The sequence below is a fragment of the Rosa chinensis genome, chromosome 5 (genome assembly GCF_002994745.2).
Source record: "Rosa chinensis cultivar Old Blush chromosome 5, RchiOBHm-V2, whole genome shotgun sequence".
Taxonomy (NCBI): Eukaryota; Viridiplantae; Streptophyta; class Magnoliopsida; order Rosales; family Rosaceae; genus Rosa; species Rosa chinensis.
In genome coordinates this window covers 32,979,920-33,007,129 of record NC_037092.1, presented here as the reverse complement: position 1 = coordinate 33,007,129, position 27,210 = coordinate 32,979,920, and the positions used below count along the sequence as shown (strand labels likewise).

At 40.0% G+C, this 27,210-nt stretch overlaps 1 protein-coding gene and 1 long non-coding RNA gene across 2 annotated transcripts; both read left to right on the top strand.

The window, feature by feature from the left end:
• Positions 1 to 12,439: 12,439 nt before the first annotated feature.
• On the top strand, positions 12,440 to 13,658 carry LOC121053054. The gene is made up of 3 exons (XR_005810591.1): positions 12,440 to 12,558; positions 13,045 to 13,135; positions 13,613 to 13,658. It is a non-coding gene; the product is annotated as an uncharacterized LOC121053054 (long non-coding RNA).
• A 3,495-nt stretch (positions 13,659 to 17,153) lies between these two features.
• LOC112203660 lies at positions 17,154 to 19,433 on the top strand. Its single transcript, XM_024344589.1, has one exon. It carries the CDS (start codon positions 17,154 to 17,156, stop codon positions 19,431 to 19,433), a length of 2,280 nt encoding a protein of 759 aa, XP_024200357.1.
• The last annotated feature ends 7,777 nt before the right edge of the window (positions 19,434 to 27,210 follow it).

Below are 27,210 nucleotides of genomic sequence, written 5' to 3'. Positions count from 1 at the left end.
TGTTTTTATTTTGTTAGGGAAGATCTATTTGGTTCCTCCAACGATGCCGGTTTCACCGACTTTGCTCGGTGGTTTGAGAAGAAGATCTCGATCAGGTGCATGCCTTGTGGCAGTTGCTCTATTGATCGGAGGGTAGTTGTGCTGAGGAGGCAGGTAGCATACCCCGTTGAGGCTAGTCTTTGAAAGCTTTGTGTGAAGAACAGAGAATTTAGAGAGAAAAAGAATTTCTATTGATGGAAGATGAGGCTCTGATACAATAATAGAAAACTGAGGTAGCTAATAGCTTTATATGCTAACTACTTACCTGTAGATTGCTTACACGTGGACTACAGCTATAGGCCACATGCAAGCAGACTAACTAATTAGTAACTAGTGTAGCTAACATTATTACATAGAGAAAACTTGTGCATGATCAGATGATATAATTGAGCTGAATAGGATCATAGTGTCCTAACACCCCTCCTCAGCTTGAAGATTGGATACAAGCTTCAAGATGCAGCAAAAACAAGTAAGTTGTAATACCCCTCCTTAGCACCATCATATCTGTAAAGGAAGCAGAGGAGAAAGCTAGAAGAGGGCGGCAAGTTGGTTTTAACCAGGAGGAAGAAGAGGAAGTGATGGCCATAACTCCATTGGTTGACAAGCTCTCCTACAATTCATCATAGTTTTGACTTTCTTGAGCTCCATTGCTTGAGACACCAAACTGCTACTACTGTTGGTCAAATCCAGTTGGCTTTCTATTAAATGTTGCCCTTCTTGCTTGACTCTAACCATTGGGTATCAAAAGATATTTACGTTTCACTCACTATTAGGTTAGGTAGGCTGCAATCACAATATGCATGTACTCAAGCTTATCTTAACACGTGGTGATCATGTAGCGGTTCTGTTGCTAATTGTACTAATTGTGCTAATTAGGTTTGTGCTAATTAGGCTACTATAAATACCTAACCCAATTACTTGTATTCATTCTGTTAAGTCACATCAAATATACAAAGAGTTTCTATTCTTTCTCTCTCTCTTTTCCTCTCGATTCTTCTAGCTTTCTTCAAGCTTTCATGGTATCCAGAGCCTTGGTGGTCTTGGTGTGCTGGTCTTCGTCAAGAAAGCTAGAAGAATCGAGAGGAAAAGAGAGAGAGAAAGAATAGAAACTCTTTGTATATTTGATGTGACTTAACAGAATGAATACAAGTAATTGGGTTAGGTATTTATAGTAGCCTAATTAGCACAATTAGTACAATTAGCAACAGAATCGCTACATGATCACCACGTGTCAAGATAAGCTTGAGTACATGCATATTGTGATTGCAGCCTACCTAACCTAATAGTGAGTGAAACGTAAATATCTTTTGATATTGGATCTTGACCGTATATCCTATCCTAACACCCCTCCTCAGCTGGATGGGTGGAGAAGCCATCAAGCTGAATCAATTGAACTGAGGGAGAAGGCGGTGATGGACCTAACTGCAACTGATGACAGAGATAGGTATGTGGAGGAGAACAGAGTCCTTTAGTGAACAAGTCAGCGAGTTGGTCATGAGTAGAAACAAACTGCAATCTGATAGAGCCATCCTTAACCTTGTCCAGAGTAAAGTGAACATCCACCTCGATATGTTTCAGTTTGGAGTGATGAACAGGATTTAAAGCAAGAGCCAAGGCCAAGATATTGTCACAGTGAAGAGTTGGAATGGCAGCCAAGTCAACTTGAAGATCTTGGAGGAGATGTTTAAGCCATTGCAATTCAGAGGTAGTGTCAGCCATGCTCCTATACTCGGCCTCTGTAGAAGATCTAGAAACGGCAGTTTGTTTCTTACTACACCATGAAATTGGTGAGTCATTGAGCAAGATGACAAAACCCGTAGTAGACTTCCGGTCGTTAGGATCCCCAGCCCAATCGGCGTCACAATATGCGCGAAGGGAAACCTGTGGTGGTGAAGAAGCAGTGGAAAAACCTCTCCTGAAAGTAATACCATAGTCTACAGTACCTTTAACATATTTGAGAATACGTTTGGCAGCGACAAGGTGAAGATCGGTGGGACAATGGAGAAATTGACAAACCGAGTTCACACTATATGCTATATCAGGTCGTGTAAAGGTGAGATATTGCAGGCAGCCAACAATGCTTCGAAAATGTTCAAGTGCTCCCAAAGATAGAGGTGTACCATGATCTTTAAGTAATTTGACTCCAGATTGACAAGGAGAAAGGTGAGAGTGACAGTCCTCCAAGCCAGCCTTGTATATGAGGTCTTTGGCATACTTTTGTTGAGAGACAAAATGCCCCGATGCAAGGTACTTAATCTCTAAACCGAGGAAGAAATGAAGATCACCCAAATCCTTCATGTCAAATTCGTGTTGGAGAGCAGTTTTGATCTCAGCAATTAAGGTCTCATTATTGCTAGTAAGGATGATATCATCCACATGGAGTAGCAATAATTGGTTTTGGATGTGAACCCCAGATTACTTTATCATGGTATCAGAGCGGGTTACTAACATGTGCACGCCTAACGGCCACACAGGCACCACGTCACCCTAGTTGTCCACGTGTATGGCTTGAAAATTCGCCACACGTGCGGGGGCGTGTTGAGAATATATATACATCCCACATGAGAAAAATGGGACCTTGCCTATGGGTTTATAAGGGTTTAGGCCACTCCATCCATTGCCAATTGGTTTTGGATGTGAACCCAAGATTACTTTATCATGAGGTGCTACAAATTGGGTCAGGGAAGATGTGTTCGAAGGGATAGCCACTGGAGACTGTGGAGGTGATAGGATGTGCAAAAGCTGCAACAAATTGACCTTTATAGTCTCTGATCACACCACTAAGACCCCCTTGAGTTAGAGTAGGCAAGAATGCTCCATCAACATTAATTTTTACTTCCCCATGTTGTGCAGTCTTCAGTTGAGGTGCAATAGGAGAAGTTCTAGCCTGTTTATACTCATCTAACCATGTCATAGAGCTTAGGAAAAGAGCAGAAGCAGGTGTCGAAGTGTTCTCCCATAACATTTCGTTTCTGTTCTTCCATAAGGACCAGATTCTCATGAGAAGTCTTTCAAACACCTCCTTCTTGAGATGTATCGCTCGTTCAAGCATCCATTCTTTAAACACCATATTGGGGAGAATAGAATTTGGAAAATGAGAAGATAAGATGGAGAAGAACTCAACAACAACAGGACACTTGCCAAAAAGATGCACACTGTCTTCCATTCTATGCTTACAAAGCAAACAACTCAAGTCACCTTCATAGCCCTTGGTGAGAAGACGTTCCCTTGTGGGCAATATATTTTGACATGCTCTCCACACACATATTTGCACTTTCCTTGGCACTTTTGCTCCCCATAATCTTTTCCACAGTTCTTGGAAGGGATCACCGGTTGATGTAGTAGTTAAAGCATTGCCAAGAACATGAGCCCTAGCCACCCAATATGCTGATTTCACTGTGAAGATGCCTTTCTTTTCTGGTTACCAATACTGCTTGTCACATGTGCTTCTTCTGCTTAAGGGAATAGCAAGGATGCGTGTAGCCACATCAATAGGGAAAATCGTAAGAACTGAGGTGGGAATCCAGGAACGATCATGCTCATTTATCAAGTCTGCCACCTTATCAAAAGGAGAGCTCAACGGTCTTTGGATTAAATACCTTGGACAATTTGGGATCCAATCATCGTTCCAGATGCTTACTAGTTGACCATCACCTATTTTCCATTTGACTCCTTGTAATAACCTCATTTTTCTAATTTGGCACTATGGTAGTGGAGATTTCTTTTAATAAAAATGGCGCGGCATGTCTGTGTTTTGAGCAACAAAGGGAAAGTAGTGCTTCTGCTTTGCTTCTTTTATATTGTATGCGAATTAGTGGATTGTGGTAGGCAAGCACAGAAAAGTCTCTCTCGCTCGACTGACACCAGAAACAGAGCAAAGGCTCTCCGGTCTCTCTCTCCCTCCACCGGCCACCAATCAACACCAGACCAGTTCCTATAGCTTCTCCTCAGGCCGCTCTACCTGCTGGACGTCGTCGTTCCCTCCGGCACAGCCTCAAGGTCCGGCAAACCAACTCGATCCGGTTGCACCTGAAACCGAACCAACTCATCCTCCTCATGTTTCTGGCCACCAATCCTCACCAAACTTATCCTTCTACGTCGACTCGACCTCCTGAAGCTCCCAGTAACAACCTTGCATGGCGTAGTTGTCTGTGGCGGCGGCTGCAAGTCAACCCCGACTTAGATCGAACGGAACTTTAGATCTGGATATCTCGAGCTGTAGAGCTTCGTTTTGAGTGATTCTTGAACTGGGGAGATCACCTTGAGTTTCTGAACAAATCTACAGAAGGGATCGAAGCGATTCGTGGAAGTTTTTACGTCGAACTCAAGCTCGCCGGATTCTGGAAAAATTCCGGCCACTGTGACAGATTTCGGTAATTTTCGACCTCTTCTTGACTTTTTCTGATAACATGCCTTTAGAGTTTTTGGTTAAGCATGATGAGATAAAGAAGAGCAGCCCAGCCCCGACACCATTGGTGGTGGTCGGCAGCGGCTCTGCAACTAACTCTGGCGGCCATTTCCGGCCACCTCCGGGGACCTTAAGGGCAGTTTCTGCCCATTTTTATGATCTACATGTTAAGACGATCATTTCGATATATTATATGAAATTTTTGGATATCGTATGATTAAGTTATGAATTTTTTCGTTTCGATCGATTTCAATAGTTTGATTTATGATCTGTGAAGATCTGACCGTCCGATGGACTTGTAGTTTTGATATGTTGATCGTATGACTGTCCCAGTTGTCATGGGCGAAGATCCGACTGTTGGATCTTCGTATAATTGTGAAATAGTGATTTGGAAGGCGATTCGTGAGAATCCGACCGTCGGATTTTCGTATAAGTTTGTGGAGATGTTTGTAAGGGCCATTCAAGAAGATCCGACTGTTGGATCTTCGTGATAATTTAGGAGGATGATCCTAAGGGCAATCTGTGAAGATCCGACCGTTGGATCATCGTTTAATTTCGATCCGACCGTTGGATCGTCGTTTAAGTATGTTTATGAGTAGTTGGCTAAGTTAAAATCATATTGGATTAGGTGATCGACGGATTGATTTGGCGAACGATTCGTGAAATCGTTGTTTGAGCTGTTAAGAAGACGCAGCTGGATTAGAGGTGAGTAAATCGCACATGGTTCATTTATGAACCAAAATTCAGTGATTTTTATTCAATTGTGAATTTGTGGAAATTGTTTTTAAGAAAATAAATAATTGTTTTAAATTATATGGACTTGTTTAACTATGGTCCATAGGTAAGTAAAATGTATTTAAACTATAAAATGAATTTCTTGATTTTGGTTGCTGTGAACTATAGTTGGTATTAGTGGTCATTCCTGTGAGGGTGACTACGTATATATATATATATATATATATATATATATATATATATTTACGTGGAAAATATATTGGATGGTGTGGCATTTGGGAAGTGTGGAATTGATTTGATTGATTTACTGTTTCAAGCATTACTCTTTCAAAAATATAAATTATAGCATATTGTTAAGTTGATCTTGATGAAGAGTAATTGAGTAAAGTGTGATAATTGAGTCGTGTGGATTGATTAAATGATAGAGTCTAGTACTCTTATCACATTGATGATTGAGGCAGTTATTATCATAGGTTTGAACCTCGGCCGAGGTGACAGGCTACGATTCAGTTAGAGCTCTAGTCTGTCTGCCATTGTACTTCTTGGGGGATAACTGCGAGTTATCGCACCCTTGGGTGCAACGTATTGCTTGGGGGATGACTTTGGGTTATTGCGCCCTTGAGTACAATATACTTCTTGGGGGATACAAAGTATTATTGCACCCATGGTATATTTTTAGTGTAAAAGAAAGTGCGGGGTTGTTCTTTCTTAGTCATTCAGTGGAACTTGAATTGATAAGAAAAGTTTTGTTGTTTCTTCGTGATCATTGTGAGATGTGAATTGATTGATGCTTGAAGTGACGTTATGCACTTCAATTACTTATGCTAAGAAATACTTGAGTTGAAATTGTTAACTTAATTGTGCAATTCTTAAATTTACTCATACGGGCTTTCAAAAAGCTTACCGGGTTTTGTGTTGTTGCAATCCTGGTACACTATTCAAACGGTGTAGCGGATAATCCTACAGGTCAGGAGAACCAGGGCAGTGATCGTGCGGTTTAGAGTATTAGTATTTGATTTACAGCATTTGTATTTGTGAGGTAAGTTATGCTCTTTTGAGCCTTACAATTTGATTTGGTGAGAGTGTGCTGTAATAAATAACTTGAGGATTTGGTTTATGTAATATTGACTGGTGTGAGGTGTGTTTGTTTCTGAGAAAAAATTCAGAACGTTATTTGTAATTGTTATTATTCATGTTTCGGATTTGAATTGGTTATTCAAAATTCAGGGCGTGACACTCCTGCTTTATTATATTATTATTGTTAGGTAGTAGTATTATTATTTTAGTTTAAGTTTCATTTGCCCCTTGATTTTTCACACAAAATCTCCTGAGATAGTCAGTTGATTATATACTCAATCATGCTCAACTGTCGTTGGATTTAGATTTAAGGGTGAAAAATAATAAGTTGAAATGCTCAATCATTATTCGGCTCACTTCAATTGCACCATAATTTTAAAAAAAAATTATCAATAGTATCCATGTTGTTACTGAGATGATCTTATCTAATTTTACCCTTTGCATCACACGTGAGTATTATTATTATTTTTTTTAAATCTTAGCAAGAACAGCTTACCTCTTAAATTTTCATACGAAATTGGGTAACGTTGTGAGATGAGCTTAACATCAAAATTGAATAATCATTGAAAATTTACGGCAAGGGAATTGACAGAAATTTAAGAAGTTTCTATGCAATTGAAGGAAATTTCACTTTCATAAGGCAATTGCTAATTTCTGAAAAATGAGAGTTCAAAACTTTACCGACTCCTCTTGTTTCCTCTCAATGACGAGCGTCCACCTTTGCCAATTGTTGTCACCCACTTCCCGTGACACTCCTAGCCTAATGACCTCTCCTCTCTTGAGGTGATCTTTTCGTGGGAAGCCACTTAATTATTCAATAATTTTAAGTGCCTTCATTGTTCATAACTTGGTGATGAATGATTATTGAGTTCCATTTAATTTATTGGTGAAAAAAGTTCATATTTTGAAATTCTAGATAGCAACTTTGTTGTCCAAATAAATCAGAATTCTTGATACTAGTCAGCCAAACCAAACACAAAGATCATTCTTATTGCAAAACCACTGCCACCCTGCACATAACTTCACTTGAGTTTCGGTCATATTGAATAGAAAACTAAACTCTCATATCATACCATATTCACACTCACAATTCAAACAAACATTTTTCGCTCCAAATTCAAATGCCAATACAGAAGCTAATATCTTTTTGGGCAAATTTTATTTTACCTCCCTTATCTTTACACCCTAAATCATTTGTGCCCCTGCACTTTTAGTTTCATCACGCGTGCCTCTATACTTATCAATTTCAATCAATCTTGTCTAACCCTTGGCTTTTTTGTCAACTATTGTGTGATGTATTTTGAAATTGTAGTCACATATGATATAATTTTGCATATCACATTAGTGAATCGTCATCATACAAGAGAGCCCATTAGAGCTACATTTTCAATCTACAAAATACTTGACAAGAAAAATGAATTATTGTACATGATTGATTAAATTGAAGAGTACATGGGTACATGTGATGAAATTAAAAGTGTAGAGACACAAATGATTTAATATGTAAATGTTAGGTGGTGGAATTCCTGCAAGTATACAGGGTGGATGTAGTATAGTAATGGAAGAGAAGGGGTTGTCGTTCCCACGAGGATATTAAAGTCAATTCACAATATGAAAAACCCTAGTTAATTAAAACTAAAAACATACAAAACAAGAAATACAAATTGACCAAGACAACACAATGACTCAAACTAGGACTTATGATTTTCACGTTTCTGAAAGAGTTTATGATAATGGGAAAATAAATTGAAATTGAAAAGAGTCTATAATGATTAAAAGTAAGAATGTGATGATGATGAGCCTAGGGTGTCAGAATCAACCACAAGCAATCTTATCTACATTTTGAACCAATGAATTCTTTTGTTTCTTTAGATAAAAATTCCCGTATCTAAGTTTAGGTACGACACTTAGACCATAGTTTTCCTTAAGTGTATGATTCTCTCTAGGTACGGCAGAGGTCGTATATCCTAACATGCAATCTATCCAGGTACGGCATAATTTAACACTCAAGACTCATTATGTTCTAGAAAACAAGGGAATCATGCAAACCATTACTTCAGGTACGAAAATAATGTAATTCACAATTCTTAATCTCATAAAGCTAATTTGAATTATATTGCAGGTATGCCTCAAATTCACCTTCTGATAACTAGATGCAAAGCCCTAAATCGCGAATCAATATAACTTTAACATAAGCAACAATTCAAGCAGAGATTAAGAATTTATCAAAAAGAAACTATTAATCCATCAATTGAATATCAAAACATGTAAACAATCATGCTAGGACCTCATCCTAGCCCTAGAAAAGAGGTTTAGAGAAATAAAACTAAATAAAACATAGGAAAAACATGAAAAGAATGGAAAGGGAAAAGAAGGGGAAGATGGGTGAGTAGTCTCCGGTCCTTAGGCGTCTTCAATCTGCCCCCAAGACTCCCTTTTCGTGTAAAATTCATGCTTCCTTATATAGGGAAGATTTCTGCTCATCTTTGGCTTCATGTTTCCTTGTAAAACTTGGGTTTAGATTCATTTCTTCATTTGGAATAGGAAAACCTTGAAATATCTCTTGTAGAAGTAGGAATAAGTTTCTCATTGAATCCTCATTTGAATTAACTTCCTTGAAACATTAGGATTGACGATCTTGTGCCACAGAACTTGAGTTCTCCACGAATGTTTGAAAAATCCCGAGCAGATTTCCTGTCTGACCTATCTTCACTCAAACAATCATAACTTTCTCTTGAAGTATCGAAATCGAGATCCGTAAACTTTTATAGAAAGTAGACATCTGTAGCTTTCCATGAATATAAGGCTCATTGTATGATTCGATCTGGATAACTCCCAGTAATTCGGGGAAGTTGGAAATTATGCACAGGCAGATTCTGGGACCTGGGCGTCTTTCAATCCTAGTTAGCTCATTTTAGCTTCTTTTCTTCTTTCTATGGAACAAACCTACAAAAACACTAAAAGATGTAAATGAATCATAAACAAGGAGAATTAAACATAAAAACCAAGATTACGAGACATAGAAATATAGGATAATATGAGCACATCATTAGGAAGGTAAAATGAAATTAGCTCTATGATTTTTTTTCACTCTCAAATTTTTTTGTGACACTTCTTGACTTTCATATGAAAAAGTGTCAAGGTTAGAATGATGTAACATTATATCAATAATGCATCATGAAATAGTTACTTTCTCAACTTCTGGATTGCTTTGTATGGGTCGATCTTTACAATATGAATCAAGAATCCATTCCCAGGTGAAAAATAGGAGATGAAAATATGATTCATCCGTAGGGTACAAATAAGAACCCCAATGTTTAGCTACTTCACCATCCTGCAGTAGCATTATGATCCAATATCAGTGGAAATGGAAGCCATAATATCTAGAATCGTATGGAACAATCTGGTAGATCCTAAGCTAAACTAGTAACCTCCGTTTTTTCGATGAAAAAGGGTCAGCCCATTATATAGATTCAGCAAGCAGTACAAAAATGAAACATCTTTATCAGGTCGACAGAAAGAATTGTTCCTTAAGGAACCCTAAACACCTATTCTAGAACAAGAATAAGACCCAGGACACCCCCAGTATACCCACCTTTTAGGAAATTAACACACCTTTAAACAAAGATCAAAATCCTCCAAAGCAAATAGTGAAATAAAGCAAGCCCACTAGTAAACACTAAACCACAAAGCTCCAGGCCACATGGCAATTATGAAGGGCACCCCACCACAGCCAGAATATTGCAGATCACCAAAGTCAACAACCCCCGCAGCCGCCGACAAAGTCCAGCACCATATGGGAATAAAGACACCCCGACTAGGTCTCCCTCGATCCTCCTCCATCAACAGCTTCCGGCCACCGCCACAAATGCGTCATCACCACCATTAGCAGCGTCGGTACCCTCTCCAACTCTCTGAACTCGAACCCAGAATAACGACGACGCCATATCCTCCAATGCCCCGCCATTTCCAGTGAATCGCCGCAATCCCAAGAAAGGATTCCAATAGAACCCGCGCCGCTCTATTGCTGCTGTCATGAAACGACTCACCAGTCCCATCTCCAAAGCTAAACACGGAAACCCCTCATAAGCCAGAGACTCCCCTTTGCTCCCAAACGCTTTATCTCCAGATCCCACCATCACCAAAACAAGGAGGAGGCAGAAAACCATAAACTCAGGATCATGCTAGAGAGAAACTCTGTCGCCACTACCTTCAATCCGAGCAGAGAAGAGAACGGGAAAAAAAACCCACCTTTCTAGTAGGAGATTCACCGCTACTTGTTATTTTGGATAGTTTTGTCGACAACCGCCGCTGTCGAGTAACCTTAGCTGAGAGAGACGGCTAGGTCATTTACATACATTTGTTTATATATATGATTTATTTGTAGTAGTAGACTAGGAGCAAGAGTGGGTAATGTACACCAATATATAAGATAGTGGTAGACTAACTAGTAGCCTCCGTTAGGTAACCTTATTCAGTCTCACATCTATTTTTAGTATTGATTAGAAAATGGCATTTTGCAGTTCCTTATAATAATACTAATGATTGTGAAACGTACTGCTCATGACATTGCTCCTAAATCCTAACAGGCCTATTAACCTATATGTGCTTTTTAAATTTGACATAAACATTTTTGTATAGAGAAAAACTTGACAAATGTTTTTTAAAATTACAAAGTGTTTCTAAAACTCACTTAAAAAACATCATTGTTTTTCTTTTTTTGATCGGGTTATGTATTAAGCTACCTCGTTCCATAAGAGTATCCAACAAAACCAGACTAATAATCTCCCTCTGCAAGTGCACGAATCTGAAGGGCTGGCATGAACATACATTATTTTTTTCTTATAATTTTTTTATTTTAATCAAAAATACCTTTAGGTGTCCCTAGGATTTGTTGATCATAGAGAGGTCCGGCGTATCCGGTAGGATTCAGTGGTCCTCTAACCTGGCTATGGCGCTTGTGTGCGTCCCCAATGGCTTAATTGGTGCATCTGGTAAGACGCGAATCGCGTTAAATCTGGTTGGATCAAGGTAGGATAGTCTGGCTTTGGGTGACTGCAGCTTTGTTAAGGAAGATAGATTTTGTTTTGCGAACTGTGCCGGTGTGGCTGGCTTTCAGGTGCAGTGTAGCAGTTGCACTATTGATCGGAGGGTAGTTGTGACGAGGAGGTGGCGAGGAGGCGGGTAGCATTCTCGGGGTGCCGCAGATTGGGTCGGCGAAGATGCGTTCGAATGGACAACCACTAGAGATAGCGGCAGTGGTATGGTTGCAAATGATGCATGGTCCTCATCATTCTTCTAGCCATGCTTTTGCTTGGGCTTGGGGTTTCGGGTTTAGGTTATTTGGGCATGTTCTCTCAGCTTTCAAGAAGGGTGTTTTTGCCACCCTCATCTATCACTTAGTGCGTTTTTTTGTAAATGATAAACCTTTTTTAGTAGTAATGACTTCTATAAGCTTTCTTAGATGTTTGTAGTTTTTATTTGTATAAGAAATGCGTGTTGGCAAATGAGAACTAGATGATTGATTTTTCTTTAGAGAGCGAGGTTTTTTCTTGCTGAATTAGGATTGATAAAAAGCGAGCACCCCTTTAGACCATAATGAATAGTATTGGCTTAGATAGATTTCCGGATTTTCTTGCAAGATTTCTTATTTAAGCGTATGTAGACTCCAACTTATTTCAGCTACTAATTTTAACGATATCGATTTTTTGTTCCAAAAAAAAAAAATCCGGCCATCGCAGAGATTTTCCGACTTTCAGTTTTAAATATAAAATATCACACACAAGTGTGCAGGTAGAATTAGTTATCTAAAAAAGAAGTGGGTAGTCATGTATATTTATATTTCCTTGCTACTTATGATTTAACTTTTTTTTTTGGATTTGAATTTTATTAACTTCAAAGGATTACATCAATATGGGGTAATCTATCCTCAATAGAGGACCCCCAGAATCCTGCTCAGCTAAGCAACATCAACCAATTCATGGAACCAACTGATGATTTAACGTTTTTAGTCTTAATCAGAAAATTATTATTAAAATATTCTGTGATTTAAGGAGTATTTACGTAAAAAAAAATAATAATCTCTTGTAAAAAAATAGTATAAATTGATGAAAATTTGGGAAATATATTTACAAGCAGTGGAGTAGTGCCACGTATAAAAGCTGGCCAAGGCTCATAAACCGAATCCCTAATATACATACCCAAGCTTGGGCGAGCCAATTTGTCTCCCACAGGCGAAACCATGTCTCTGGCGATCCCAGCCCAGCCACCCAACCTCAACCTCACAGATCAGGACCATGGTATGCTTTTGATTTTTTCTTTTTGTTTATGAAATTCTCTTTTACTCTGAAAATATGAGCTTAGATATAGGGTTTAGAGTTTAGTGTTTATCCAGAAATTTTTTTTTTCTGGATTTTTTGAATAGCTGATGTGCAAATTGTGCTGGAAATAGCTGACATAAAATTTGTGTTGTATAATTCTACATCTTGTGTGGCCAATATACACGGTAGTGGTGGGTTTAAGTTTCCTTATAATTGATGACCTCTGTCTTCTGCCTCTATCATGGATTGCCAACATAATGATATATATGACTATAATCGGAGGAGACTAGACTTGTTGTTCTCTGCTCTAGTTTGATTAGGTTTCCTATTCCTAGTTTGGTTGTGTTCCCTCGTCCAATTTGGCTTATGATTTCTACTTTACTACTTTTCATTATATATTCTCTTTGAGTACCTCCAAGATCATGATCTTCTGAGTTTTGTCCTCGTCAATGGAGCCACAAGCAGGTACCGGCTTGCTCAAAAGACTCGAAGCTTGCTGGAAAGTCTTTGACTCAACAATTTTACTACTCGTCGCTGGCTCTGCCTCTCCCTCATGGTATGCTTTTGATCTTTGCTTTACAGTTTGTGGGGAATATTATTTGGAAAATGTAAGGCTCTTATGTTTTTTGAGCGAAAAAAATTGTGCAAGAATTTTATTTTATACCTTAATCAATTTCGGTTCCTTTGGATTTTGAAATATTTGCTTTTGGAAATGTGGTATTGTAACATTTGTTTGATTTGAAAATACTTCTTAACGATTTTACTGAGAGATCAAGTTTGTTTGTTTGTTTGTTTGTATGTTAATAACTCTACCATTACTAAGCTTGAACCTGAACTCTTTTAAGTAGTGGCTTTCAGATTGTAGTTTTTGAATAAAATTGTAAAAAGTAAAAGGGCGGGCCTCTTCTTTGCCAATATGTTTTTCTAGCTTACCTGTTGTTTTAGGAACAGAGATTTGTTGCCAGAGTATTTGTATTGTTTTTCTTAATACTTCATACATGTATCTAAATTGTTGTTTACTAATTTCTTGTAGAACAAGAAGAAGAATCAGCAAAGGGGGAAGAGGAAGAGGAGGAGGAGGAGGTTGTTTACTAATTTCTTGTAGAACAAGAAGAAGAATCAGCAAAGGGGGAAGAGGAAGAGGAAGAGGAGGAGGAAGAAGAAGAAGAAGAAGAAGAAGAAGAAGAAGAGGATGAAGACGAGGAAGAAGTATTTGACGTTTGTCGTGTTTGCTTGAAGGACAAGGAACACTGGACATTTGATTGCCCGTACCTGGATCGCATCCCGAACCCAAAGACGACAACTGTTGGCAGTGGCTATGCAATAGTTTGTAGAGGATGCTATGCGTTGGGTGGCCATTCTGAAAGGGACTGGGTAGGACGTGCCGTTATGAAGTCTTGTTGTATTTGTGAGGTACCAGCTTTACGAATGCCCAAAAAATCCTGACCCCAGAAGGTATGACAATTCAAAAAACAGTAAGGTGTTGAAGCAAGAGATCTATAGTGTCGAATGAGTACTCCTTTTCATTAGCCAGCTCTAAGATAAACTACGTTATCCCCTTGCATCAGAATTTTATCCGGTGTTTGAGAACACAGTACTATTGTGCCTGTTATGAAAATGCTTATCTACACATTGTTATTGTACCGAATTGCGTCTTGCCAACTGTATTCTCTTCTACTGCTGCTGTTATTGAGGTGATTTCTTTCTCTCTACGTGATCTCTGTTTTTTGAGAAGATACGTGATCTCTCTTTTTGTTCTTTTCGATCAAAATCTTTTTTCCTTTTGTTCTTTCAGTTCCTGATTTTTTTTTCTCTGGAATAATTATGGGGTTTTAGGTATTGTAGAAGAGTTGCTCAAATTGCACGGCAAAATTGTAGCCTAAAAGTTGAATACTTTGTTGGTTTGATGATCTGACTTCATGTCTTTTGGTCCTTGTTTTGAAATTGGTATGTTGATCTTTTGATTTGACAATAAAAAGAGGTTTACAGGTCAAAATTGACTATTAGCTAAGTTGGGCCAAGTTTCAGTTCTACTCATTGGAAGTACGAGATGGGATTCTGTTCATTTCTTGTCCCCAAAAAACGATCCGAGGAACGGAAATCAAAAGAACACTCAATATCAGTATTATCAGAGATATTGGAGAAAACATATTCTCTGAAAACTATATATAGGTTGACAGCTTTGTTCTGAGCTTTCAAGGTTCATGATTCTGTTTTCACAGGCAGAGTTGGACAATATGCAGCATGTTAAGGAAAAGAAACTTCTTGTGCAGACAAATCACATTGTTCCTATGTTCGTAAGATCGCAAGACAAAATCAAGTTACATAAGTGGGTTGAAGTACTTGATCAAGAGGTTAAATTGCTACTAAGATCTTTCTAATTGCATTAAGATCCACAAAATGTGTCTAAAAGATATCTAGACTTTCTAGCGAAGTTATTACCCGTTTTCCTATGATTTCTAGCAATTTCCAAATAATATTCCTCACAAAAGCATACCTTGAGGCGGAGGCAGAGACAGAGATACCAAGTAGTTGAATTGTTGAGTCAAGAGACATTCCAGCAAGCTTCGAGTCTTTTGCACCGGTACCTGTTTGTGGTTCGATTAATGTTAAATGCAGTTCGAGAATTCTACGTACTGACCAAACCAAAAGCTCATGTTTCTCTAATAAAAAAAAAAAACATACCATGAGTGAGGATCTTGTCGTCCTTATCGATGAGGTTCGGCGGCTGGGCTGGGATCTTTGCCTTCTGGGCGAGAGATATGGTTTCGTTTGAAAATTGTGTGTAAATTAGGGATTCGGTGAAATACGATCCATCCCATCATGTCGGTTTGGAGCTTTTCGATGCGTGTCATCCACTCCACTGCTTGTAATTCATACACACTAGTCTATAGGGTTACTTCCTGCTCAACATGCTTTTTTTTTTTTGGTTCCCAGCATTCGGAATCCATCTCCTTTATTAATATATATATTTTTAGTTTAAGTTCCATTTGCCCCTTAATTTTTCACACAAAATCTCTGCCCCTTAATTTTTCACACAAAATCTCTTGAGATAGTCAGTTGATTCTGTACTCAATCTTGCTCAACTGCCATTTGATTTAGCTGTAAGGATAAAAATCAATAAGTTGAAATGCTCGATCATTATTTGGCTCACTTCAATTGCACCATAATTTTTAATTTTTTTCTCAATAGTACCCATGTTGTTACTTTTGATGATCTTATCTCATTTTACCATTAGCCATGCATCACACTTGTGAGTTTTTTTTTTTTTTTTTTTAATCTTTAGCAAAAATAGCGACTCTTTCGTACATGTTCCAATTTGGTAACACTGTGAGATGAGCTTAACATCAAAATTGAATAGTCATTGAAAATTTACGATAAGGGAGACATTGACAGAAATTTAAAAAGTTACTATGCAATTGAAGGAAATTTCTTTTTCATAAGGTAATTGCTAATTTCTAAAAAATGAGAGTTTAAAACTTTACTGACTCCTCATGTTTCCTCCCAGTGACGAGCATCCACCTTTGGCGATTGTCATCACCCACTTCTAGTGACACTCCCAACGACCTCTCCTCTCTTGAGGTGATCTTTCCGTGGAAAGTCACTTAATTATTGAACAATTTTAAGTGCCTTCATTGTTCATAACTTGGTGATGAATGATCAAGAGTTCCATTTATTGGTACAAAAATGTTCATATTTGGAAATTTAGTAGCAACTTTGTTGTCTAAATAAATCAGAATTCTCGATACTAGTCGGTCAAGTCAAACATAAAAATCATTCTTATTGCAAAACCACCTACCAGCCTGTACAAAACTTCACTTGGATTTCAGTCATATTGAATAGAAAACCAAACTCTCGTATCATACCATATTCACACTCTCAATTCAAACAAACATTTCCTCCCTCCAATTCAAATCCCAATACAAAAGCTAACCTTTTTTTTTTTTTCACTCTCAACTTTTTGAGTGTGACACCTCTCGGCTCTCATATGAAAAAGTGTTAGCGTTCGAATGATGCAACATTTATATCACCGTTTGATTTACATCCATCATGAAACAGTTATTTTTTCGAAAAGATCCATCGTGAAATAGTTACTTTCTCAACTTTTTGATTGCTTTGGACGGGTCAGATGGATCTTTACAATATAAATCAAGAATCCATTCCCAGGTGAAAAAAAGGAGATAAAAAACAAGTCGTGAGGGTCAGAAATTGGGTTAGATTAAAGGTTTGATTTTTCTCAAATAAAGAAAAAAAAAAGGAGGGAGAGAGAGAGAGAGAGATGCAAATGGGGTGAAGCCCTGAGGAGTGAGGAGTTGGGGGTGGGTGGTTTCAGTCTTTATGAGTCACATGACCAGCAGACCGGGTCTCTCAACGTCTTCTTTCCTCTTTAGGCTAAACATCGTACTGTGCGTCTGTGTGTTATGAATCATGATCCCTCAAAAACAAAATAAAAAAGACAGGCTCTATTCCAAATCCCCTATACTCCAAAACGACAAAACCCTGGTGGAGACCCTCTCTGTTATTCGCTAGGGAGCAACAATCATCTTCCATAATCTTTGTCTCATCTTGGCACCATGATTGAAGAGAAAGAAATGGTCATGGTTTCACCAACTGGTGGAGACCCATTCCGCAAAAATGCCTATTTTCTCAAACCCATTCTCCCTGATTCCTCCATTTATGAACCTCCTTTCAATCTCCCTCACTGTTTTTCCTCCCTCGCACCCCGTTTTGACCCAAAAAAGCTAGAGCTTCAAGTCCTTGGATGGCGTTCCGACCACCAAGATTTGCAGAGTTGGTTTCTCCACTTGGCTTCTAAGCACCAATCTACATGGAAGAAAGCTGGTGTCTTTGAAGCCATCTTCAATTCCACGTACCAAATCAAAAGGAAAAAGGATTTGGTTTGTGGGTTTGCAGAGAAATGGTGTTGTGAGACCAACACCTTCATCTTTCCATGGGGTGAAGCAACTATCACATTGGAGGATGTTATGGTTTTGGGAGGCTTTTCGGTTTTGGGAGACTCCATTTTAAGTCCTATTGAAAGCAGAGAACTGAAAGAAATAGAAGACAGACTTGAGGAAGAGAGATTTGGACTTTACAATCGCGAGGGTGGGATTAGAGTTGCTAACACATACCTATGGACGAAGAAGTTCATGAAGAGTGGGAGCGAATTAGAGCACGAAGCATTCCTTGTGTTCTGGCTTTCCAGGTATGTTTTCCATAATTCTCTCAATGCAGTCAATAAGGCTGTTTTCTCCATTGCAATTCGTCTAGCTAGGGGGATTCGAGTTGCGCTTGCACCAGCTATTCTTTCTCACATTTATAGAGATTTGGGTCTACTCAAAAGGACAATTGCATCTTCAGATGAATTAAATGCCAAGAATGCTTTTGTAAAACTCATAATCAAGTCACAGTTTCAATTAGTTCAGATTTGGGCTTGGGAACGATTTCTGGAACTTAGGCCAAAGCCCAAAGTTATATGTTATGGTGAGCCGAGATTGGCTCGATGGGATAAAGTAGACTGTCTGAATGTTGGAGATATGAGGAGGGTTTTAGACTCAGCAGGTGAAGGTTTCATGTGGCGCCCTTATGCCATGGTCATTAAGAACTGGAATTTTCCTAAATACTATGTTGAAAAGGAAGAGTGGGTTTTGGTTGGTGCAGGCTTGGATGATGAACTATTGTCATTTGCCATGTGCTTGAGGGTGGCTGAGTTAGTTGGATTTGATACTATACAGCACTACCTTCCACATAGAGTAGCTCGGCAATTTGGATTTGATCAAGACCTTCCGTGTTCTGTTCCTGGACATATCCAAAATTATGACAACGCGAAATTGTATATTCTGTCCAGGCTTTCTGAGGCAGATGTTAGCATTAGATACTTAAATTGGTGGAAGGAATCAGTTTCAGGCCTCGAACAGAGACATATGCCATCAAAAAAGAAAGTTAAGAAATCTGTAGACTTGATAAATGATGCCACCATTCCTTGTATTTGTTCTCCAAAGAATTCAGAAGAACTTGTGCAGGTTTCTGCAGGAAGGAATGAGGGTGAATATTCTTTTGGTCCTCCAGGATTTTCTCTCAAAAGGAATAGAATGGAAGCTGGAGATCCTATAGACGAAGATGATCTAACTATATCAGAGGCTTTGAAACTTGGGAAGAAGCTTAAAACTGTTGAAACTAGAAAAAGTACTGACAGTGCAAAGTTATCAAGTCCCGATCAAATCTTTGCATCTTCATCTGCAGATGAAAGTTCTATGAATATTATGAAGTCAAAAATACTGGAGAAAGAAGTTGTGTTGAGTAGTGAAGTGGTGTCTTGGGGAAGTAAAGGTCAGAGGAAACTGGACAAGGTAATCATGAGTAAGGAAAGAAGTCCAAGTAATGACATGGTGAGCATCGTCGGCAGCAAATGTCCTAGCAGCTTGTCTTTATCTGATAAATTGGAATGTGGTTGCAGCATGTCGTTATTTGAGAAACGGGAATGTGCTAGCAGCAGTTCATTATTTGAGAAACAAGAATGTACTAGCAGCGGCTCTTTATTTGCAAAACTGGAATGTGCTAGCATCAACCCTTCAATTGCAGATGAAGGTACTTATGTTAATACTAAGAAGTCTGAAAGATTGGAGAAAGGGGTTCCATTGATTAAAGCTTTGATCTGGGGAGGTAAGGGTAAGAGGAAAATGAAAAATGTAATGAGAAGCAATGCAAGAAGCAGCTCCTTATTTGAGAAATGGGAAGATGGCAGCAGCAGCATGACTTCATATGAAAAACGTGTTTCAGAGCTTAAAGCTAAGGTTTACAGGCTTGAAAAGGTGGTTCAGGTGTTGAAAGCAAATACTTTTGGGAAGAGTTGATTCATTGAAAGTTAATCAAATGGTGCTTTCTCTGAGTTGGCAGCAATGTCTAAACTCTTTCTTGAATTTGGCAGTCTAAACCCTGTACTTCTAGCTAAGACAAAATTTTGTTGTGTGTAAAAGAGAAATATGACTGTATGTGGATAATCGTAGTGTTTTGTTTGTTACTTCTAGCTAGGATTAAGAAGCTAATGGACACAAGGAGTTAGACATAGATAGTTTTGCAAGACCTGCTAAATGAGAATGAAATTTTCTGTAGTTAGCAGTTTATATATGCAATTAGTGTGTTCACCTGCATTCTGCATATTACCTATCTATATGTGTGATGCACTAATCACTAATGGTTATTTAATCTAGTTTCCAAGATGTAATTTAGCAGCAAACAAATGTTGTAATTAACTGCTAAGTATGACGAGAGAGTCATATCCATCAAATTGATCACAGGACAACGGCATCTACCAGTTTGTTATTCAGATATGATCTTCAATAAATTTGATGCGGAGATATTTGAAACGGCATGTGTAATCCACCATCCATCACAATCTTTTTCAGAAAGGTAGAAACTTGCATTTGATTCAAGTTTTGTGAATTTTTCATAGGAAAGCAATGCAAATGCATTTGTATTGTGAATCACAGATGCAAAATACAAAAAATTTAGTAATTTTTCTTCCTCTAGATGGGAGATGAACAGTCAGCAAACTATCTATATGTTGCTAAGGATATCCAAATGTGTTCGAATTCCATCAAAAGTGGGGAGGGGTGGGGTTTAAATATATATATATATATATATATATGTTGAAGGAAAATCAAGTTTAGTGTGCCTTATCAAACTAGGAATAGGAATAGGAGAGAAGGTTCTAGATTTCCCAATCCTACACGGATTGGTATTCCTTGTAACATTAGATTATGCACTTTGTAATCCCTATATATAGGGCTCCTATTCTCTATAATGAAATACACTTCTCTCATCAATCTCTCTCAATACCAATATACTTAAACACGTTATCAGCACGACTCTAGCCACAAAAACAGAAAACCAAAAACCCTGAAAAGTTCTTCCCACCGAAATCTGCCGCAAGCCCCTGCAGCACCTAGCCCCTTGCTAGCCCGCCTACTACTGCAGCCCTTTCGGCCTGCCTACCTGCCAGCGCGCCCCCGCGCTCAGTTCGCTGCCTTGCAGCCCCGCGTCCGTGCGTCCACCCCACGCTGCCTCTGCAGCGTCCCTGCTTCCCCGCTGCGCACCTGCCCCTGCAGCGCACCTCCGCAGCCCCTGCTGCCCCGCAGCCCCTGCAGCGCATCTGCTCCTACCGCGCACACCTGCTCACGCTGCTGCCCCTGCAGCGCTACTGCCTCTGCAGCTCCTCTTTTCTTCTGCTGCAACTCGCTGCCACTGCAGCATCTCTGCAGCCCCTGCTACCCCACGTCGCCTGCAAACTTCTACACAACTTGCTTCGCTCCATCACGCCTGCATCGACACGCGCGTGATCCAAATACAAGTAGGTATTCAAAAGAGTAAGTTTTAAAGTTCCTATAATTCGAAGTTAAATATTTCTTCTTTTTCTCGGGGACTTAAAAACCTCCCTTCTTCTTCATCCCACCTTTCATAGAACGTGGGTTCGATTCAATGCGGAATCGTGGGGATTCACGCAATTAACGAACTAAGAGCGTTCGTAAGACTTCGGACTAAGAGCGTCCGCAAGCATCGATTTATGACCTTATAAACATCATTGTTTCGGTCTAATCCAATTTTCTTGGAAATCGATTTCTTGGTAGCATAGCTCGGAAATCTTAAATATTTAGTTGTCGTGGAAGTTTTAACTCCGAAACTAATATATTTCTTCTTCTTATTTCAGGATGTCGAAACTTGACTTCCCTGCACTTACCTCAACTGGCTCGGAATATCATAGTTGGGCCACGGATGTTGAGCACCATCTCACTTCAAAAGGGATCCTACCCTTAATTCAAGCTCCTAATCCTACTCTCATATTTGAGCGTACGGCTACGAACAATGCCACCGCCCTCATCTTGATGAGGCGCCACATGGATAAATCACTCCGACTGGAGTACATGGCAATCAAGGATGCTAGAGAATTATGGGTCGCGCTAGAAGAGCGATTTGGTAATATCAAGGATACCCTCCTCCCTGACTTGAAAGTTCAATGGGGCAATCTACGATTCGCCGACTTCAAGTCTGTAGCTGAATATAATTCAGAAGTTCTACGCCTCAAAACCATGTTGGGGTTCTGTGGACAACCAGTCACAGAGCAAGAACTAATTGAGAAAACTCTCTCCACCTTCCCCGTCTCAGCAATTTTGCTCTCAAAGCAATATCGAACGGAATTCGATACTAGACGGATCACGAGATTTCATCAGCTCATTACTATTATGTCTGTAGCTGAAAAGCATGATAATATCCTCGTGAAGAATTATAATTCAAGGCCTATCGGAACTAAGAGCGTTCAGGAGGCGAATTATAATCATGCACCCAAAGGAGGGCGCAAGGAGCGGAACCCTAACAATAAGGGACATAACGGACGTTTTGGTCCATATAACCGCCCTACAAAGGAAGGAAACCGCCACAATGGAGCGGGAACACGTGGCACCAAAAGCCAACGTGGGAGAGGGGGACACATGGCCGCCGGCCATAGGGGTGGCGCCAATGTCCAACACGGACGCCGATCTCGTCCTCATGCACAAGATGCATCTCAATTCAAGGGAGGAAATCGTAATGATGCATGCCATAGATGTGGATCTATTGAACATTGGTTCAAGCAATGCAATGCAAGCAAACAATTAGCTGCACATTACAAGGCATATAGGGAATTTCGAGAACATGAGACCTATCTTGCCGAAGATGTAGAAGAAGAAGGTGATGATGCACACGCCAATCTCACCATAGCGGACTTTAAATCTGACAAAGAATTGCACAAGGATGCTGCAGATTTTGATTAGTATAGTCCTTTATTTTTTTTTCCAAGAATCATGTAATGGCAATTATGCCTTAAATCAATAACATGACTTATTGTATTAACTTTTTCCCTCTAGGCGTACTCAAGAGTACTTGTGATGTCTAGGCAAGGTTTGATCTGAGAGAACGGTTTTAAAAGTGAGCAACGCTCCACCAAAATCTCACCTTACCTTACCTGGTCACAACAAAATTGAAATTACCGAACGGATTAAGTGACTACGATTTGTCTACTATTTGATTTTATATTGGATTAGATTTTAGTCAAGAAACTTTGATGTAATCATTGGCTATCATTAATAAAGTATCGACTTATTTTATTCAAATGTCTTGGACATATTCTAAATTCGAACTTTATTATTTTTCAGTATGTTTCCCGGAGAGCTCGAATGCCTCGTGGATAGTGCCACTACACATACCATCCTTCGAAACAGGCAGCTATTCCTATGGATGGCGCCTACTCGATCTTCTGTGACTACGATGGCTGGACCATCTCAATTGATTCATGGTCGAGGACCAGCTCAATTTATGTTGCCTAATGGCACTACTTTGGATGTCACCGAAGCTCTTTATGCTCCTAGGGCAGGAAGAACCCTATTGAGCTTCAAAGATATAAGAGCCAATGGTTTTCATGTGGAAACACATTGTGAGAATGGACAAGAGTTCCTTTGCATCACCTCTAATGACTACGGACATAAACGAGTATTAGAGAAACTTATGTGTCGCTCTAGTGGGTTGTATGCAACCACTATTCGAGTCATTGAATCCAACCATGTCATGAGAGATGATTTATGGGATTCCGACACGTATAGGCTTTGGCACGACCGTTTGGGACACCCAGGTCGTGACATGATGATCCGTATATTAAAGACTTCACACGGACATCCCTTTTTCAGAACGAAAAGAAGTAAAACTCGGTTTTTGGACACCGAAGGAACCCCTGCGCCTCACGGCGCCGTTCACCCCCAAATCCGGCCATCCTTGGCCGGCGCCGCCTTCCCCCTGCGGCCTCAGGGTGGCATTGACGCCACCAAGGGTCCTTTGTCTCCAACTTTTACTTCTAAAGTCACTTGTGACTTTGTGGCTCAACCAAAATCCTCATTGGTTGTTTCTAAAGCCCATCATTCGTTCTGCAAAGCCTGCTCTTTAGCAAAGTTAGGATCAAGACCATCCTATGCAAAGGACACCAAGGAAATATACCATTCTTGCAAAGAATTCAAGGTGATATTTGTGGACCTATTCAACCACCATGCGGACCATTTAGATATTTTATGGTGTTGGTTGATGCATCGACACGCTGGTCACATGTCATGCTATTGTCCACAAGGAACGCTGCATTTGCTAAACTCCTAGCACAAATCATTAAGTTACGGGCTCACCACCCTGATCATCCCATTAAGTCTATAAGATTAGACAATGCTGGGGAGTTTACATCAAAGACTTTTGATGATTATTGCATGTCCATTGGGATTGATGTTGAACATCCTGTTCCTCATGTTCATACCCAAAATGGTCTCGCAGAAGCCACCATTAAACGACTACAAATGGTTGCTCGAGCATTGGTGATGCGCACCAATCTCCCTATTTCTGCTTGGGGCTATGCAATATTGCATGCAGCTGTGCTTATTCGTCTGAGGCCCACTGCCACCCAACCCTTCTCTGCGTCCCAGATGGTTACTGGGTATGAGCCTGATGTCTCACACTTACGCATATTTGGGTGTGCGGTCTATGTGCCTATTGCGCCGCCACAGCGCACCAAAATGGGTCCTCAAAGACGATTAGGCCTTTATGTTGGATATGATTCTCCAACGATTATCCGCTACATAGAACCCTTGACAGGCGATCTCTTTACCGCTAGATTTGCGGATTGTCACTTCGATGAGACAGTCTTCCCATCGTTAGGGGGAGATAAGAACATCAATGTTCAACAGGAACGACCGGAATTGTCGTGGTCTGTCCCCACTCTGTCTCATCTTGATCCCCGAACCGCACAGTCTGAAATTGAAGTGCGGAGAATTCTCGATCTTCAGAACGTAGCAGAATCGATGCCTGATGCGTTTTCTGATATCGCTAAAGTGACGAGATCACACATACCTGCTGCAAACGTGCCTGCAAGGATTGATGTCCCTAAAACTAGAGGACATGACGCTAACTCAAGAGGATTTGAGCATGGCGCCAACGTCCCCTCTCACAGTGATGGTGACGTTGTGGCTAGGCCCATGGCTCCTGCCAGGAAGCGCGGGAGGCCTATAGGTTCGATGGATTCTCGCCCAAGAAAGAAAGCGAGTTTGGCACAGAATAATCCATTAATCATCGATATAAATAATCCATCTCATGAGAATATTCCGGATTATGGTTATGTCCAAGAGACATCATTGGGGGACGCTCCAATGTCAGAACCAACTCCAGAGAATAGAGAGATCTCCATAAATTACACTAGTGTACATGAGATGATGGATAGAAATTCTATGGCGATTGATGATGCATTTGCATATCATATTGCAAAAGGAATTATAGAATATGATGATATCGAACCTCGCTCTGTTGAAGAATGTCAACGAAGAGCAGATTGGCCTAAATGGAAAGATGCGATCCAGGTTGAATTGGATTCACTAACAAAGAGACAGGTATTTGGGCCTGTAACGCAGACACCCCCAAGTGTAAAGCCTGTTGGCCATAAATGGGTCTTTGTTAGAAAGCGTAATGAGAAAAATGAGGTGGTAAGATATAAAGCCCGCCTTGTGGCGCAAGGTTTCTCACAACGCCCTGGAATCGACTACGAGGAGACATATTCTCCCGTAATGGACGTTATAACGTTCCGCTACCTTGTCAGTTTGGTAGTTTCCGAAAAACTTGACATGCAGCTTATGGATGTGGTTACAGCATATCTCTATGGGGATCTAGATTCAGAGATATATATGAAGGTTCCAGATGGACTTCAATTACCCAAATCAAGTGGCTCTAAACCACGGAGCGCGTTTTCAATAAGATTAAAACGCTCACTATATGGATTAAAACAATCCGGACGGATGTGGTATAATCGTCTAAGTGACTACTTGATTGGGAAGGGATATATTAACAATGAAATATGCCCATGCGTGTTCATTAAAAGAACAAGTTCCGGATTTGCAATCGTAGCAGTTTATGTCGATGACATGAACCTAATTGGAACTCTAGATGAGTTAAAGGAAACTGCTAATTACTTGAAATCCGAATTTGAGATGAAAGATCTTGGGAAAACACGGTTTTGTCTCGGTTTAGAACTCGAGCACCGTAGTGATGGGATTTTGATCCATCAGTCTGCATATACTCAGAAAATTCTAAGGCGCTTTAATGAAGATAAAGCAAAGCCTGCAAGTACTCCCATGATCGGCCGTAGTCTTGAGCCCGGAAAAGATCCGTTTCGTCCAAGGGATGAGGACGAAGAACCCCTAGAGGCCGAAGTGCCCTATTTAAGTGCAATAGGCGCATTATTGTACTTAGCTCAATGCACAAGACCGGATATCTCATTCGCAGTGAACTTGTTAGCTAGACATAGCTCTGCGCCAACACGCCGCCATTGGATTGGTATAAAGACAATCTTTCGATACCTAAGAGGTACGATTGATATGGGCTTATTCTATCCCTACAGAGAGAAAAGGAATGACGGAAAATTGGGATCGGACCCAAAAAGGCAAAACGCCCCCGTCCATGGAATGGCCGCCGGCCATGTTGCCGGCGCCGGCGCCGCCGCCGCTCATGGTGGCCGGCGTCCTCCTATCTCCCTCCATCAAAACGACAATGATGTCTTGATGGGCTTTGCTGATGCAGGGTACCTCTCTGACCCTCACAAAGGTCGCTCCCAAACAGGTTATATCTTTACCATGGGAAGCACTGCGATATCTTGGAGGTCTACGAAACAGACCCTTGTTGCTACTTCCTCAAATCATGCAGAGATTATTGCTCTACATGAAGCTGTACGTGAATGTGTATGGTTAAGGTCTGTAATTCGACACATTCAAGGAAGTTGTGGTTTGAAGTCTACCACAGATGACCCTACATGCATTTATGAGGATAATGCAGCTTGTATTGAACAAATGAAGTTAGGTTTCATCAAGGGTGACAACACCAAGCATATATCGCCTAAGTTCTTTTATAATCAGCAACAACAATCACTTCTAAAGATTGAAGTGAATCAAATCCGATCAGAGGATAATGTAGCGGACTTATTCACTAAGTCGTTACCTAAATCCACCTTCGAGAAACATGTGAAGAGCATCGGATTGAGAAAGTTATCCGAACTCCCACGATTGTAGCAATCAGGGGGAGATATCGACATCAGGGGGAGTTATGATGTCTACATGTTCGATCTCGAAGAGTGAAGGACGTGTTGTGCTCTTTTTGTCCTTCGACCAGGATTATTTTTGTCCCACAGGGTTTTTGTTACCTGGCAAGGTTTTTAACGAGGCAACGGATGAAGCGTCACCACCAAGTTTGAGCGGCACAAGGGGGAGTGTTGAAGGAAAATCAAGTTTAGTGTGCCTTATCAAACTAGGAATAGGAATAGGAGAGAAGGTTCTAGATTTCCCAATCCTACACGGATTGGTATTCCTTGTAACATTAGATTATGCACTTTGTAATCCCTATATATAGGGCTCCTATTCTCTATAATGAAATACACTTCTCTCATCAATCTCTCTCAATACCAATATACTTAAACAATATATATATATATATATATATATTTATGAATCCTATGAAAAACCAATGAAGTTGACTATAATGAAGCAATAAAAAGTGGCTTTTATCTTCCATTAGTTATATAGTAGAGCT

Excerpts from the sequence above, each read along its gene's own strand:
- LOC112203660 (XM_024344589.1), top strand. The coding sequence starts at position 17,154 with ATGATTGAAGAGAAAGAAATGGTCATGGTTTCACCAACTGGTGGAGAC.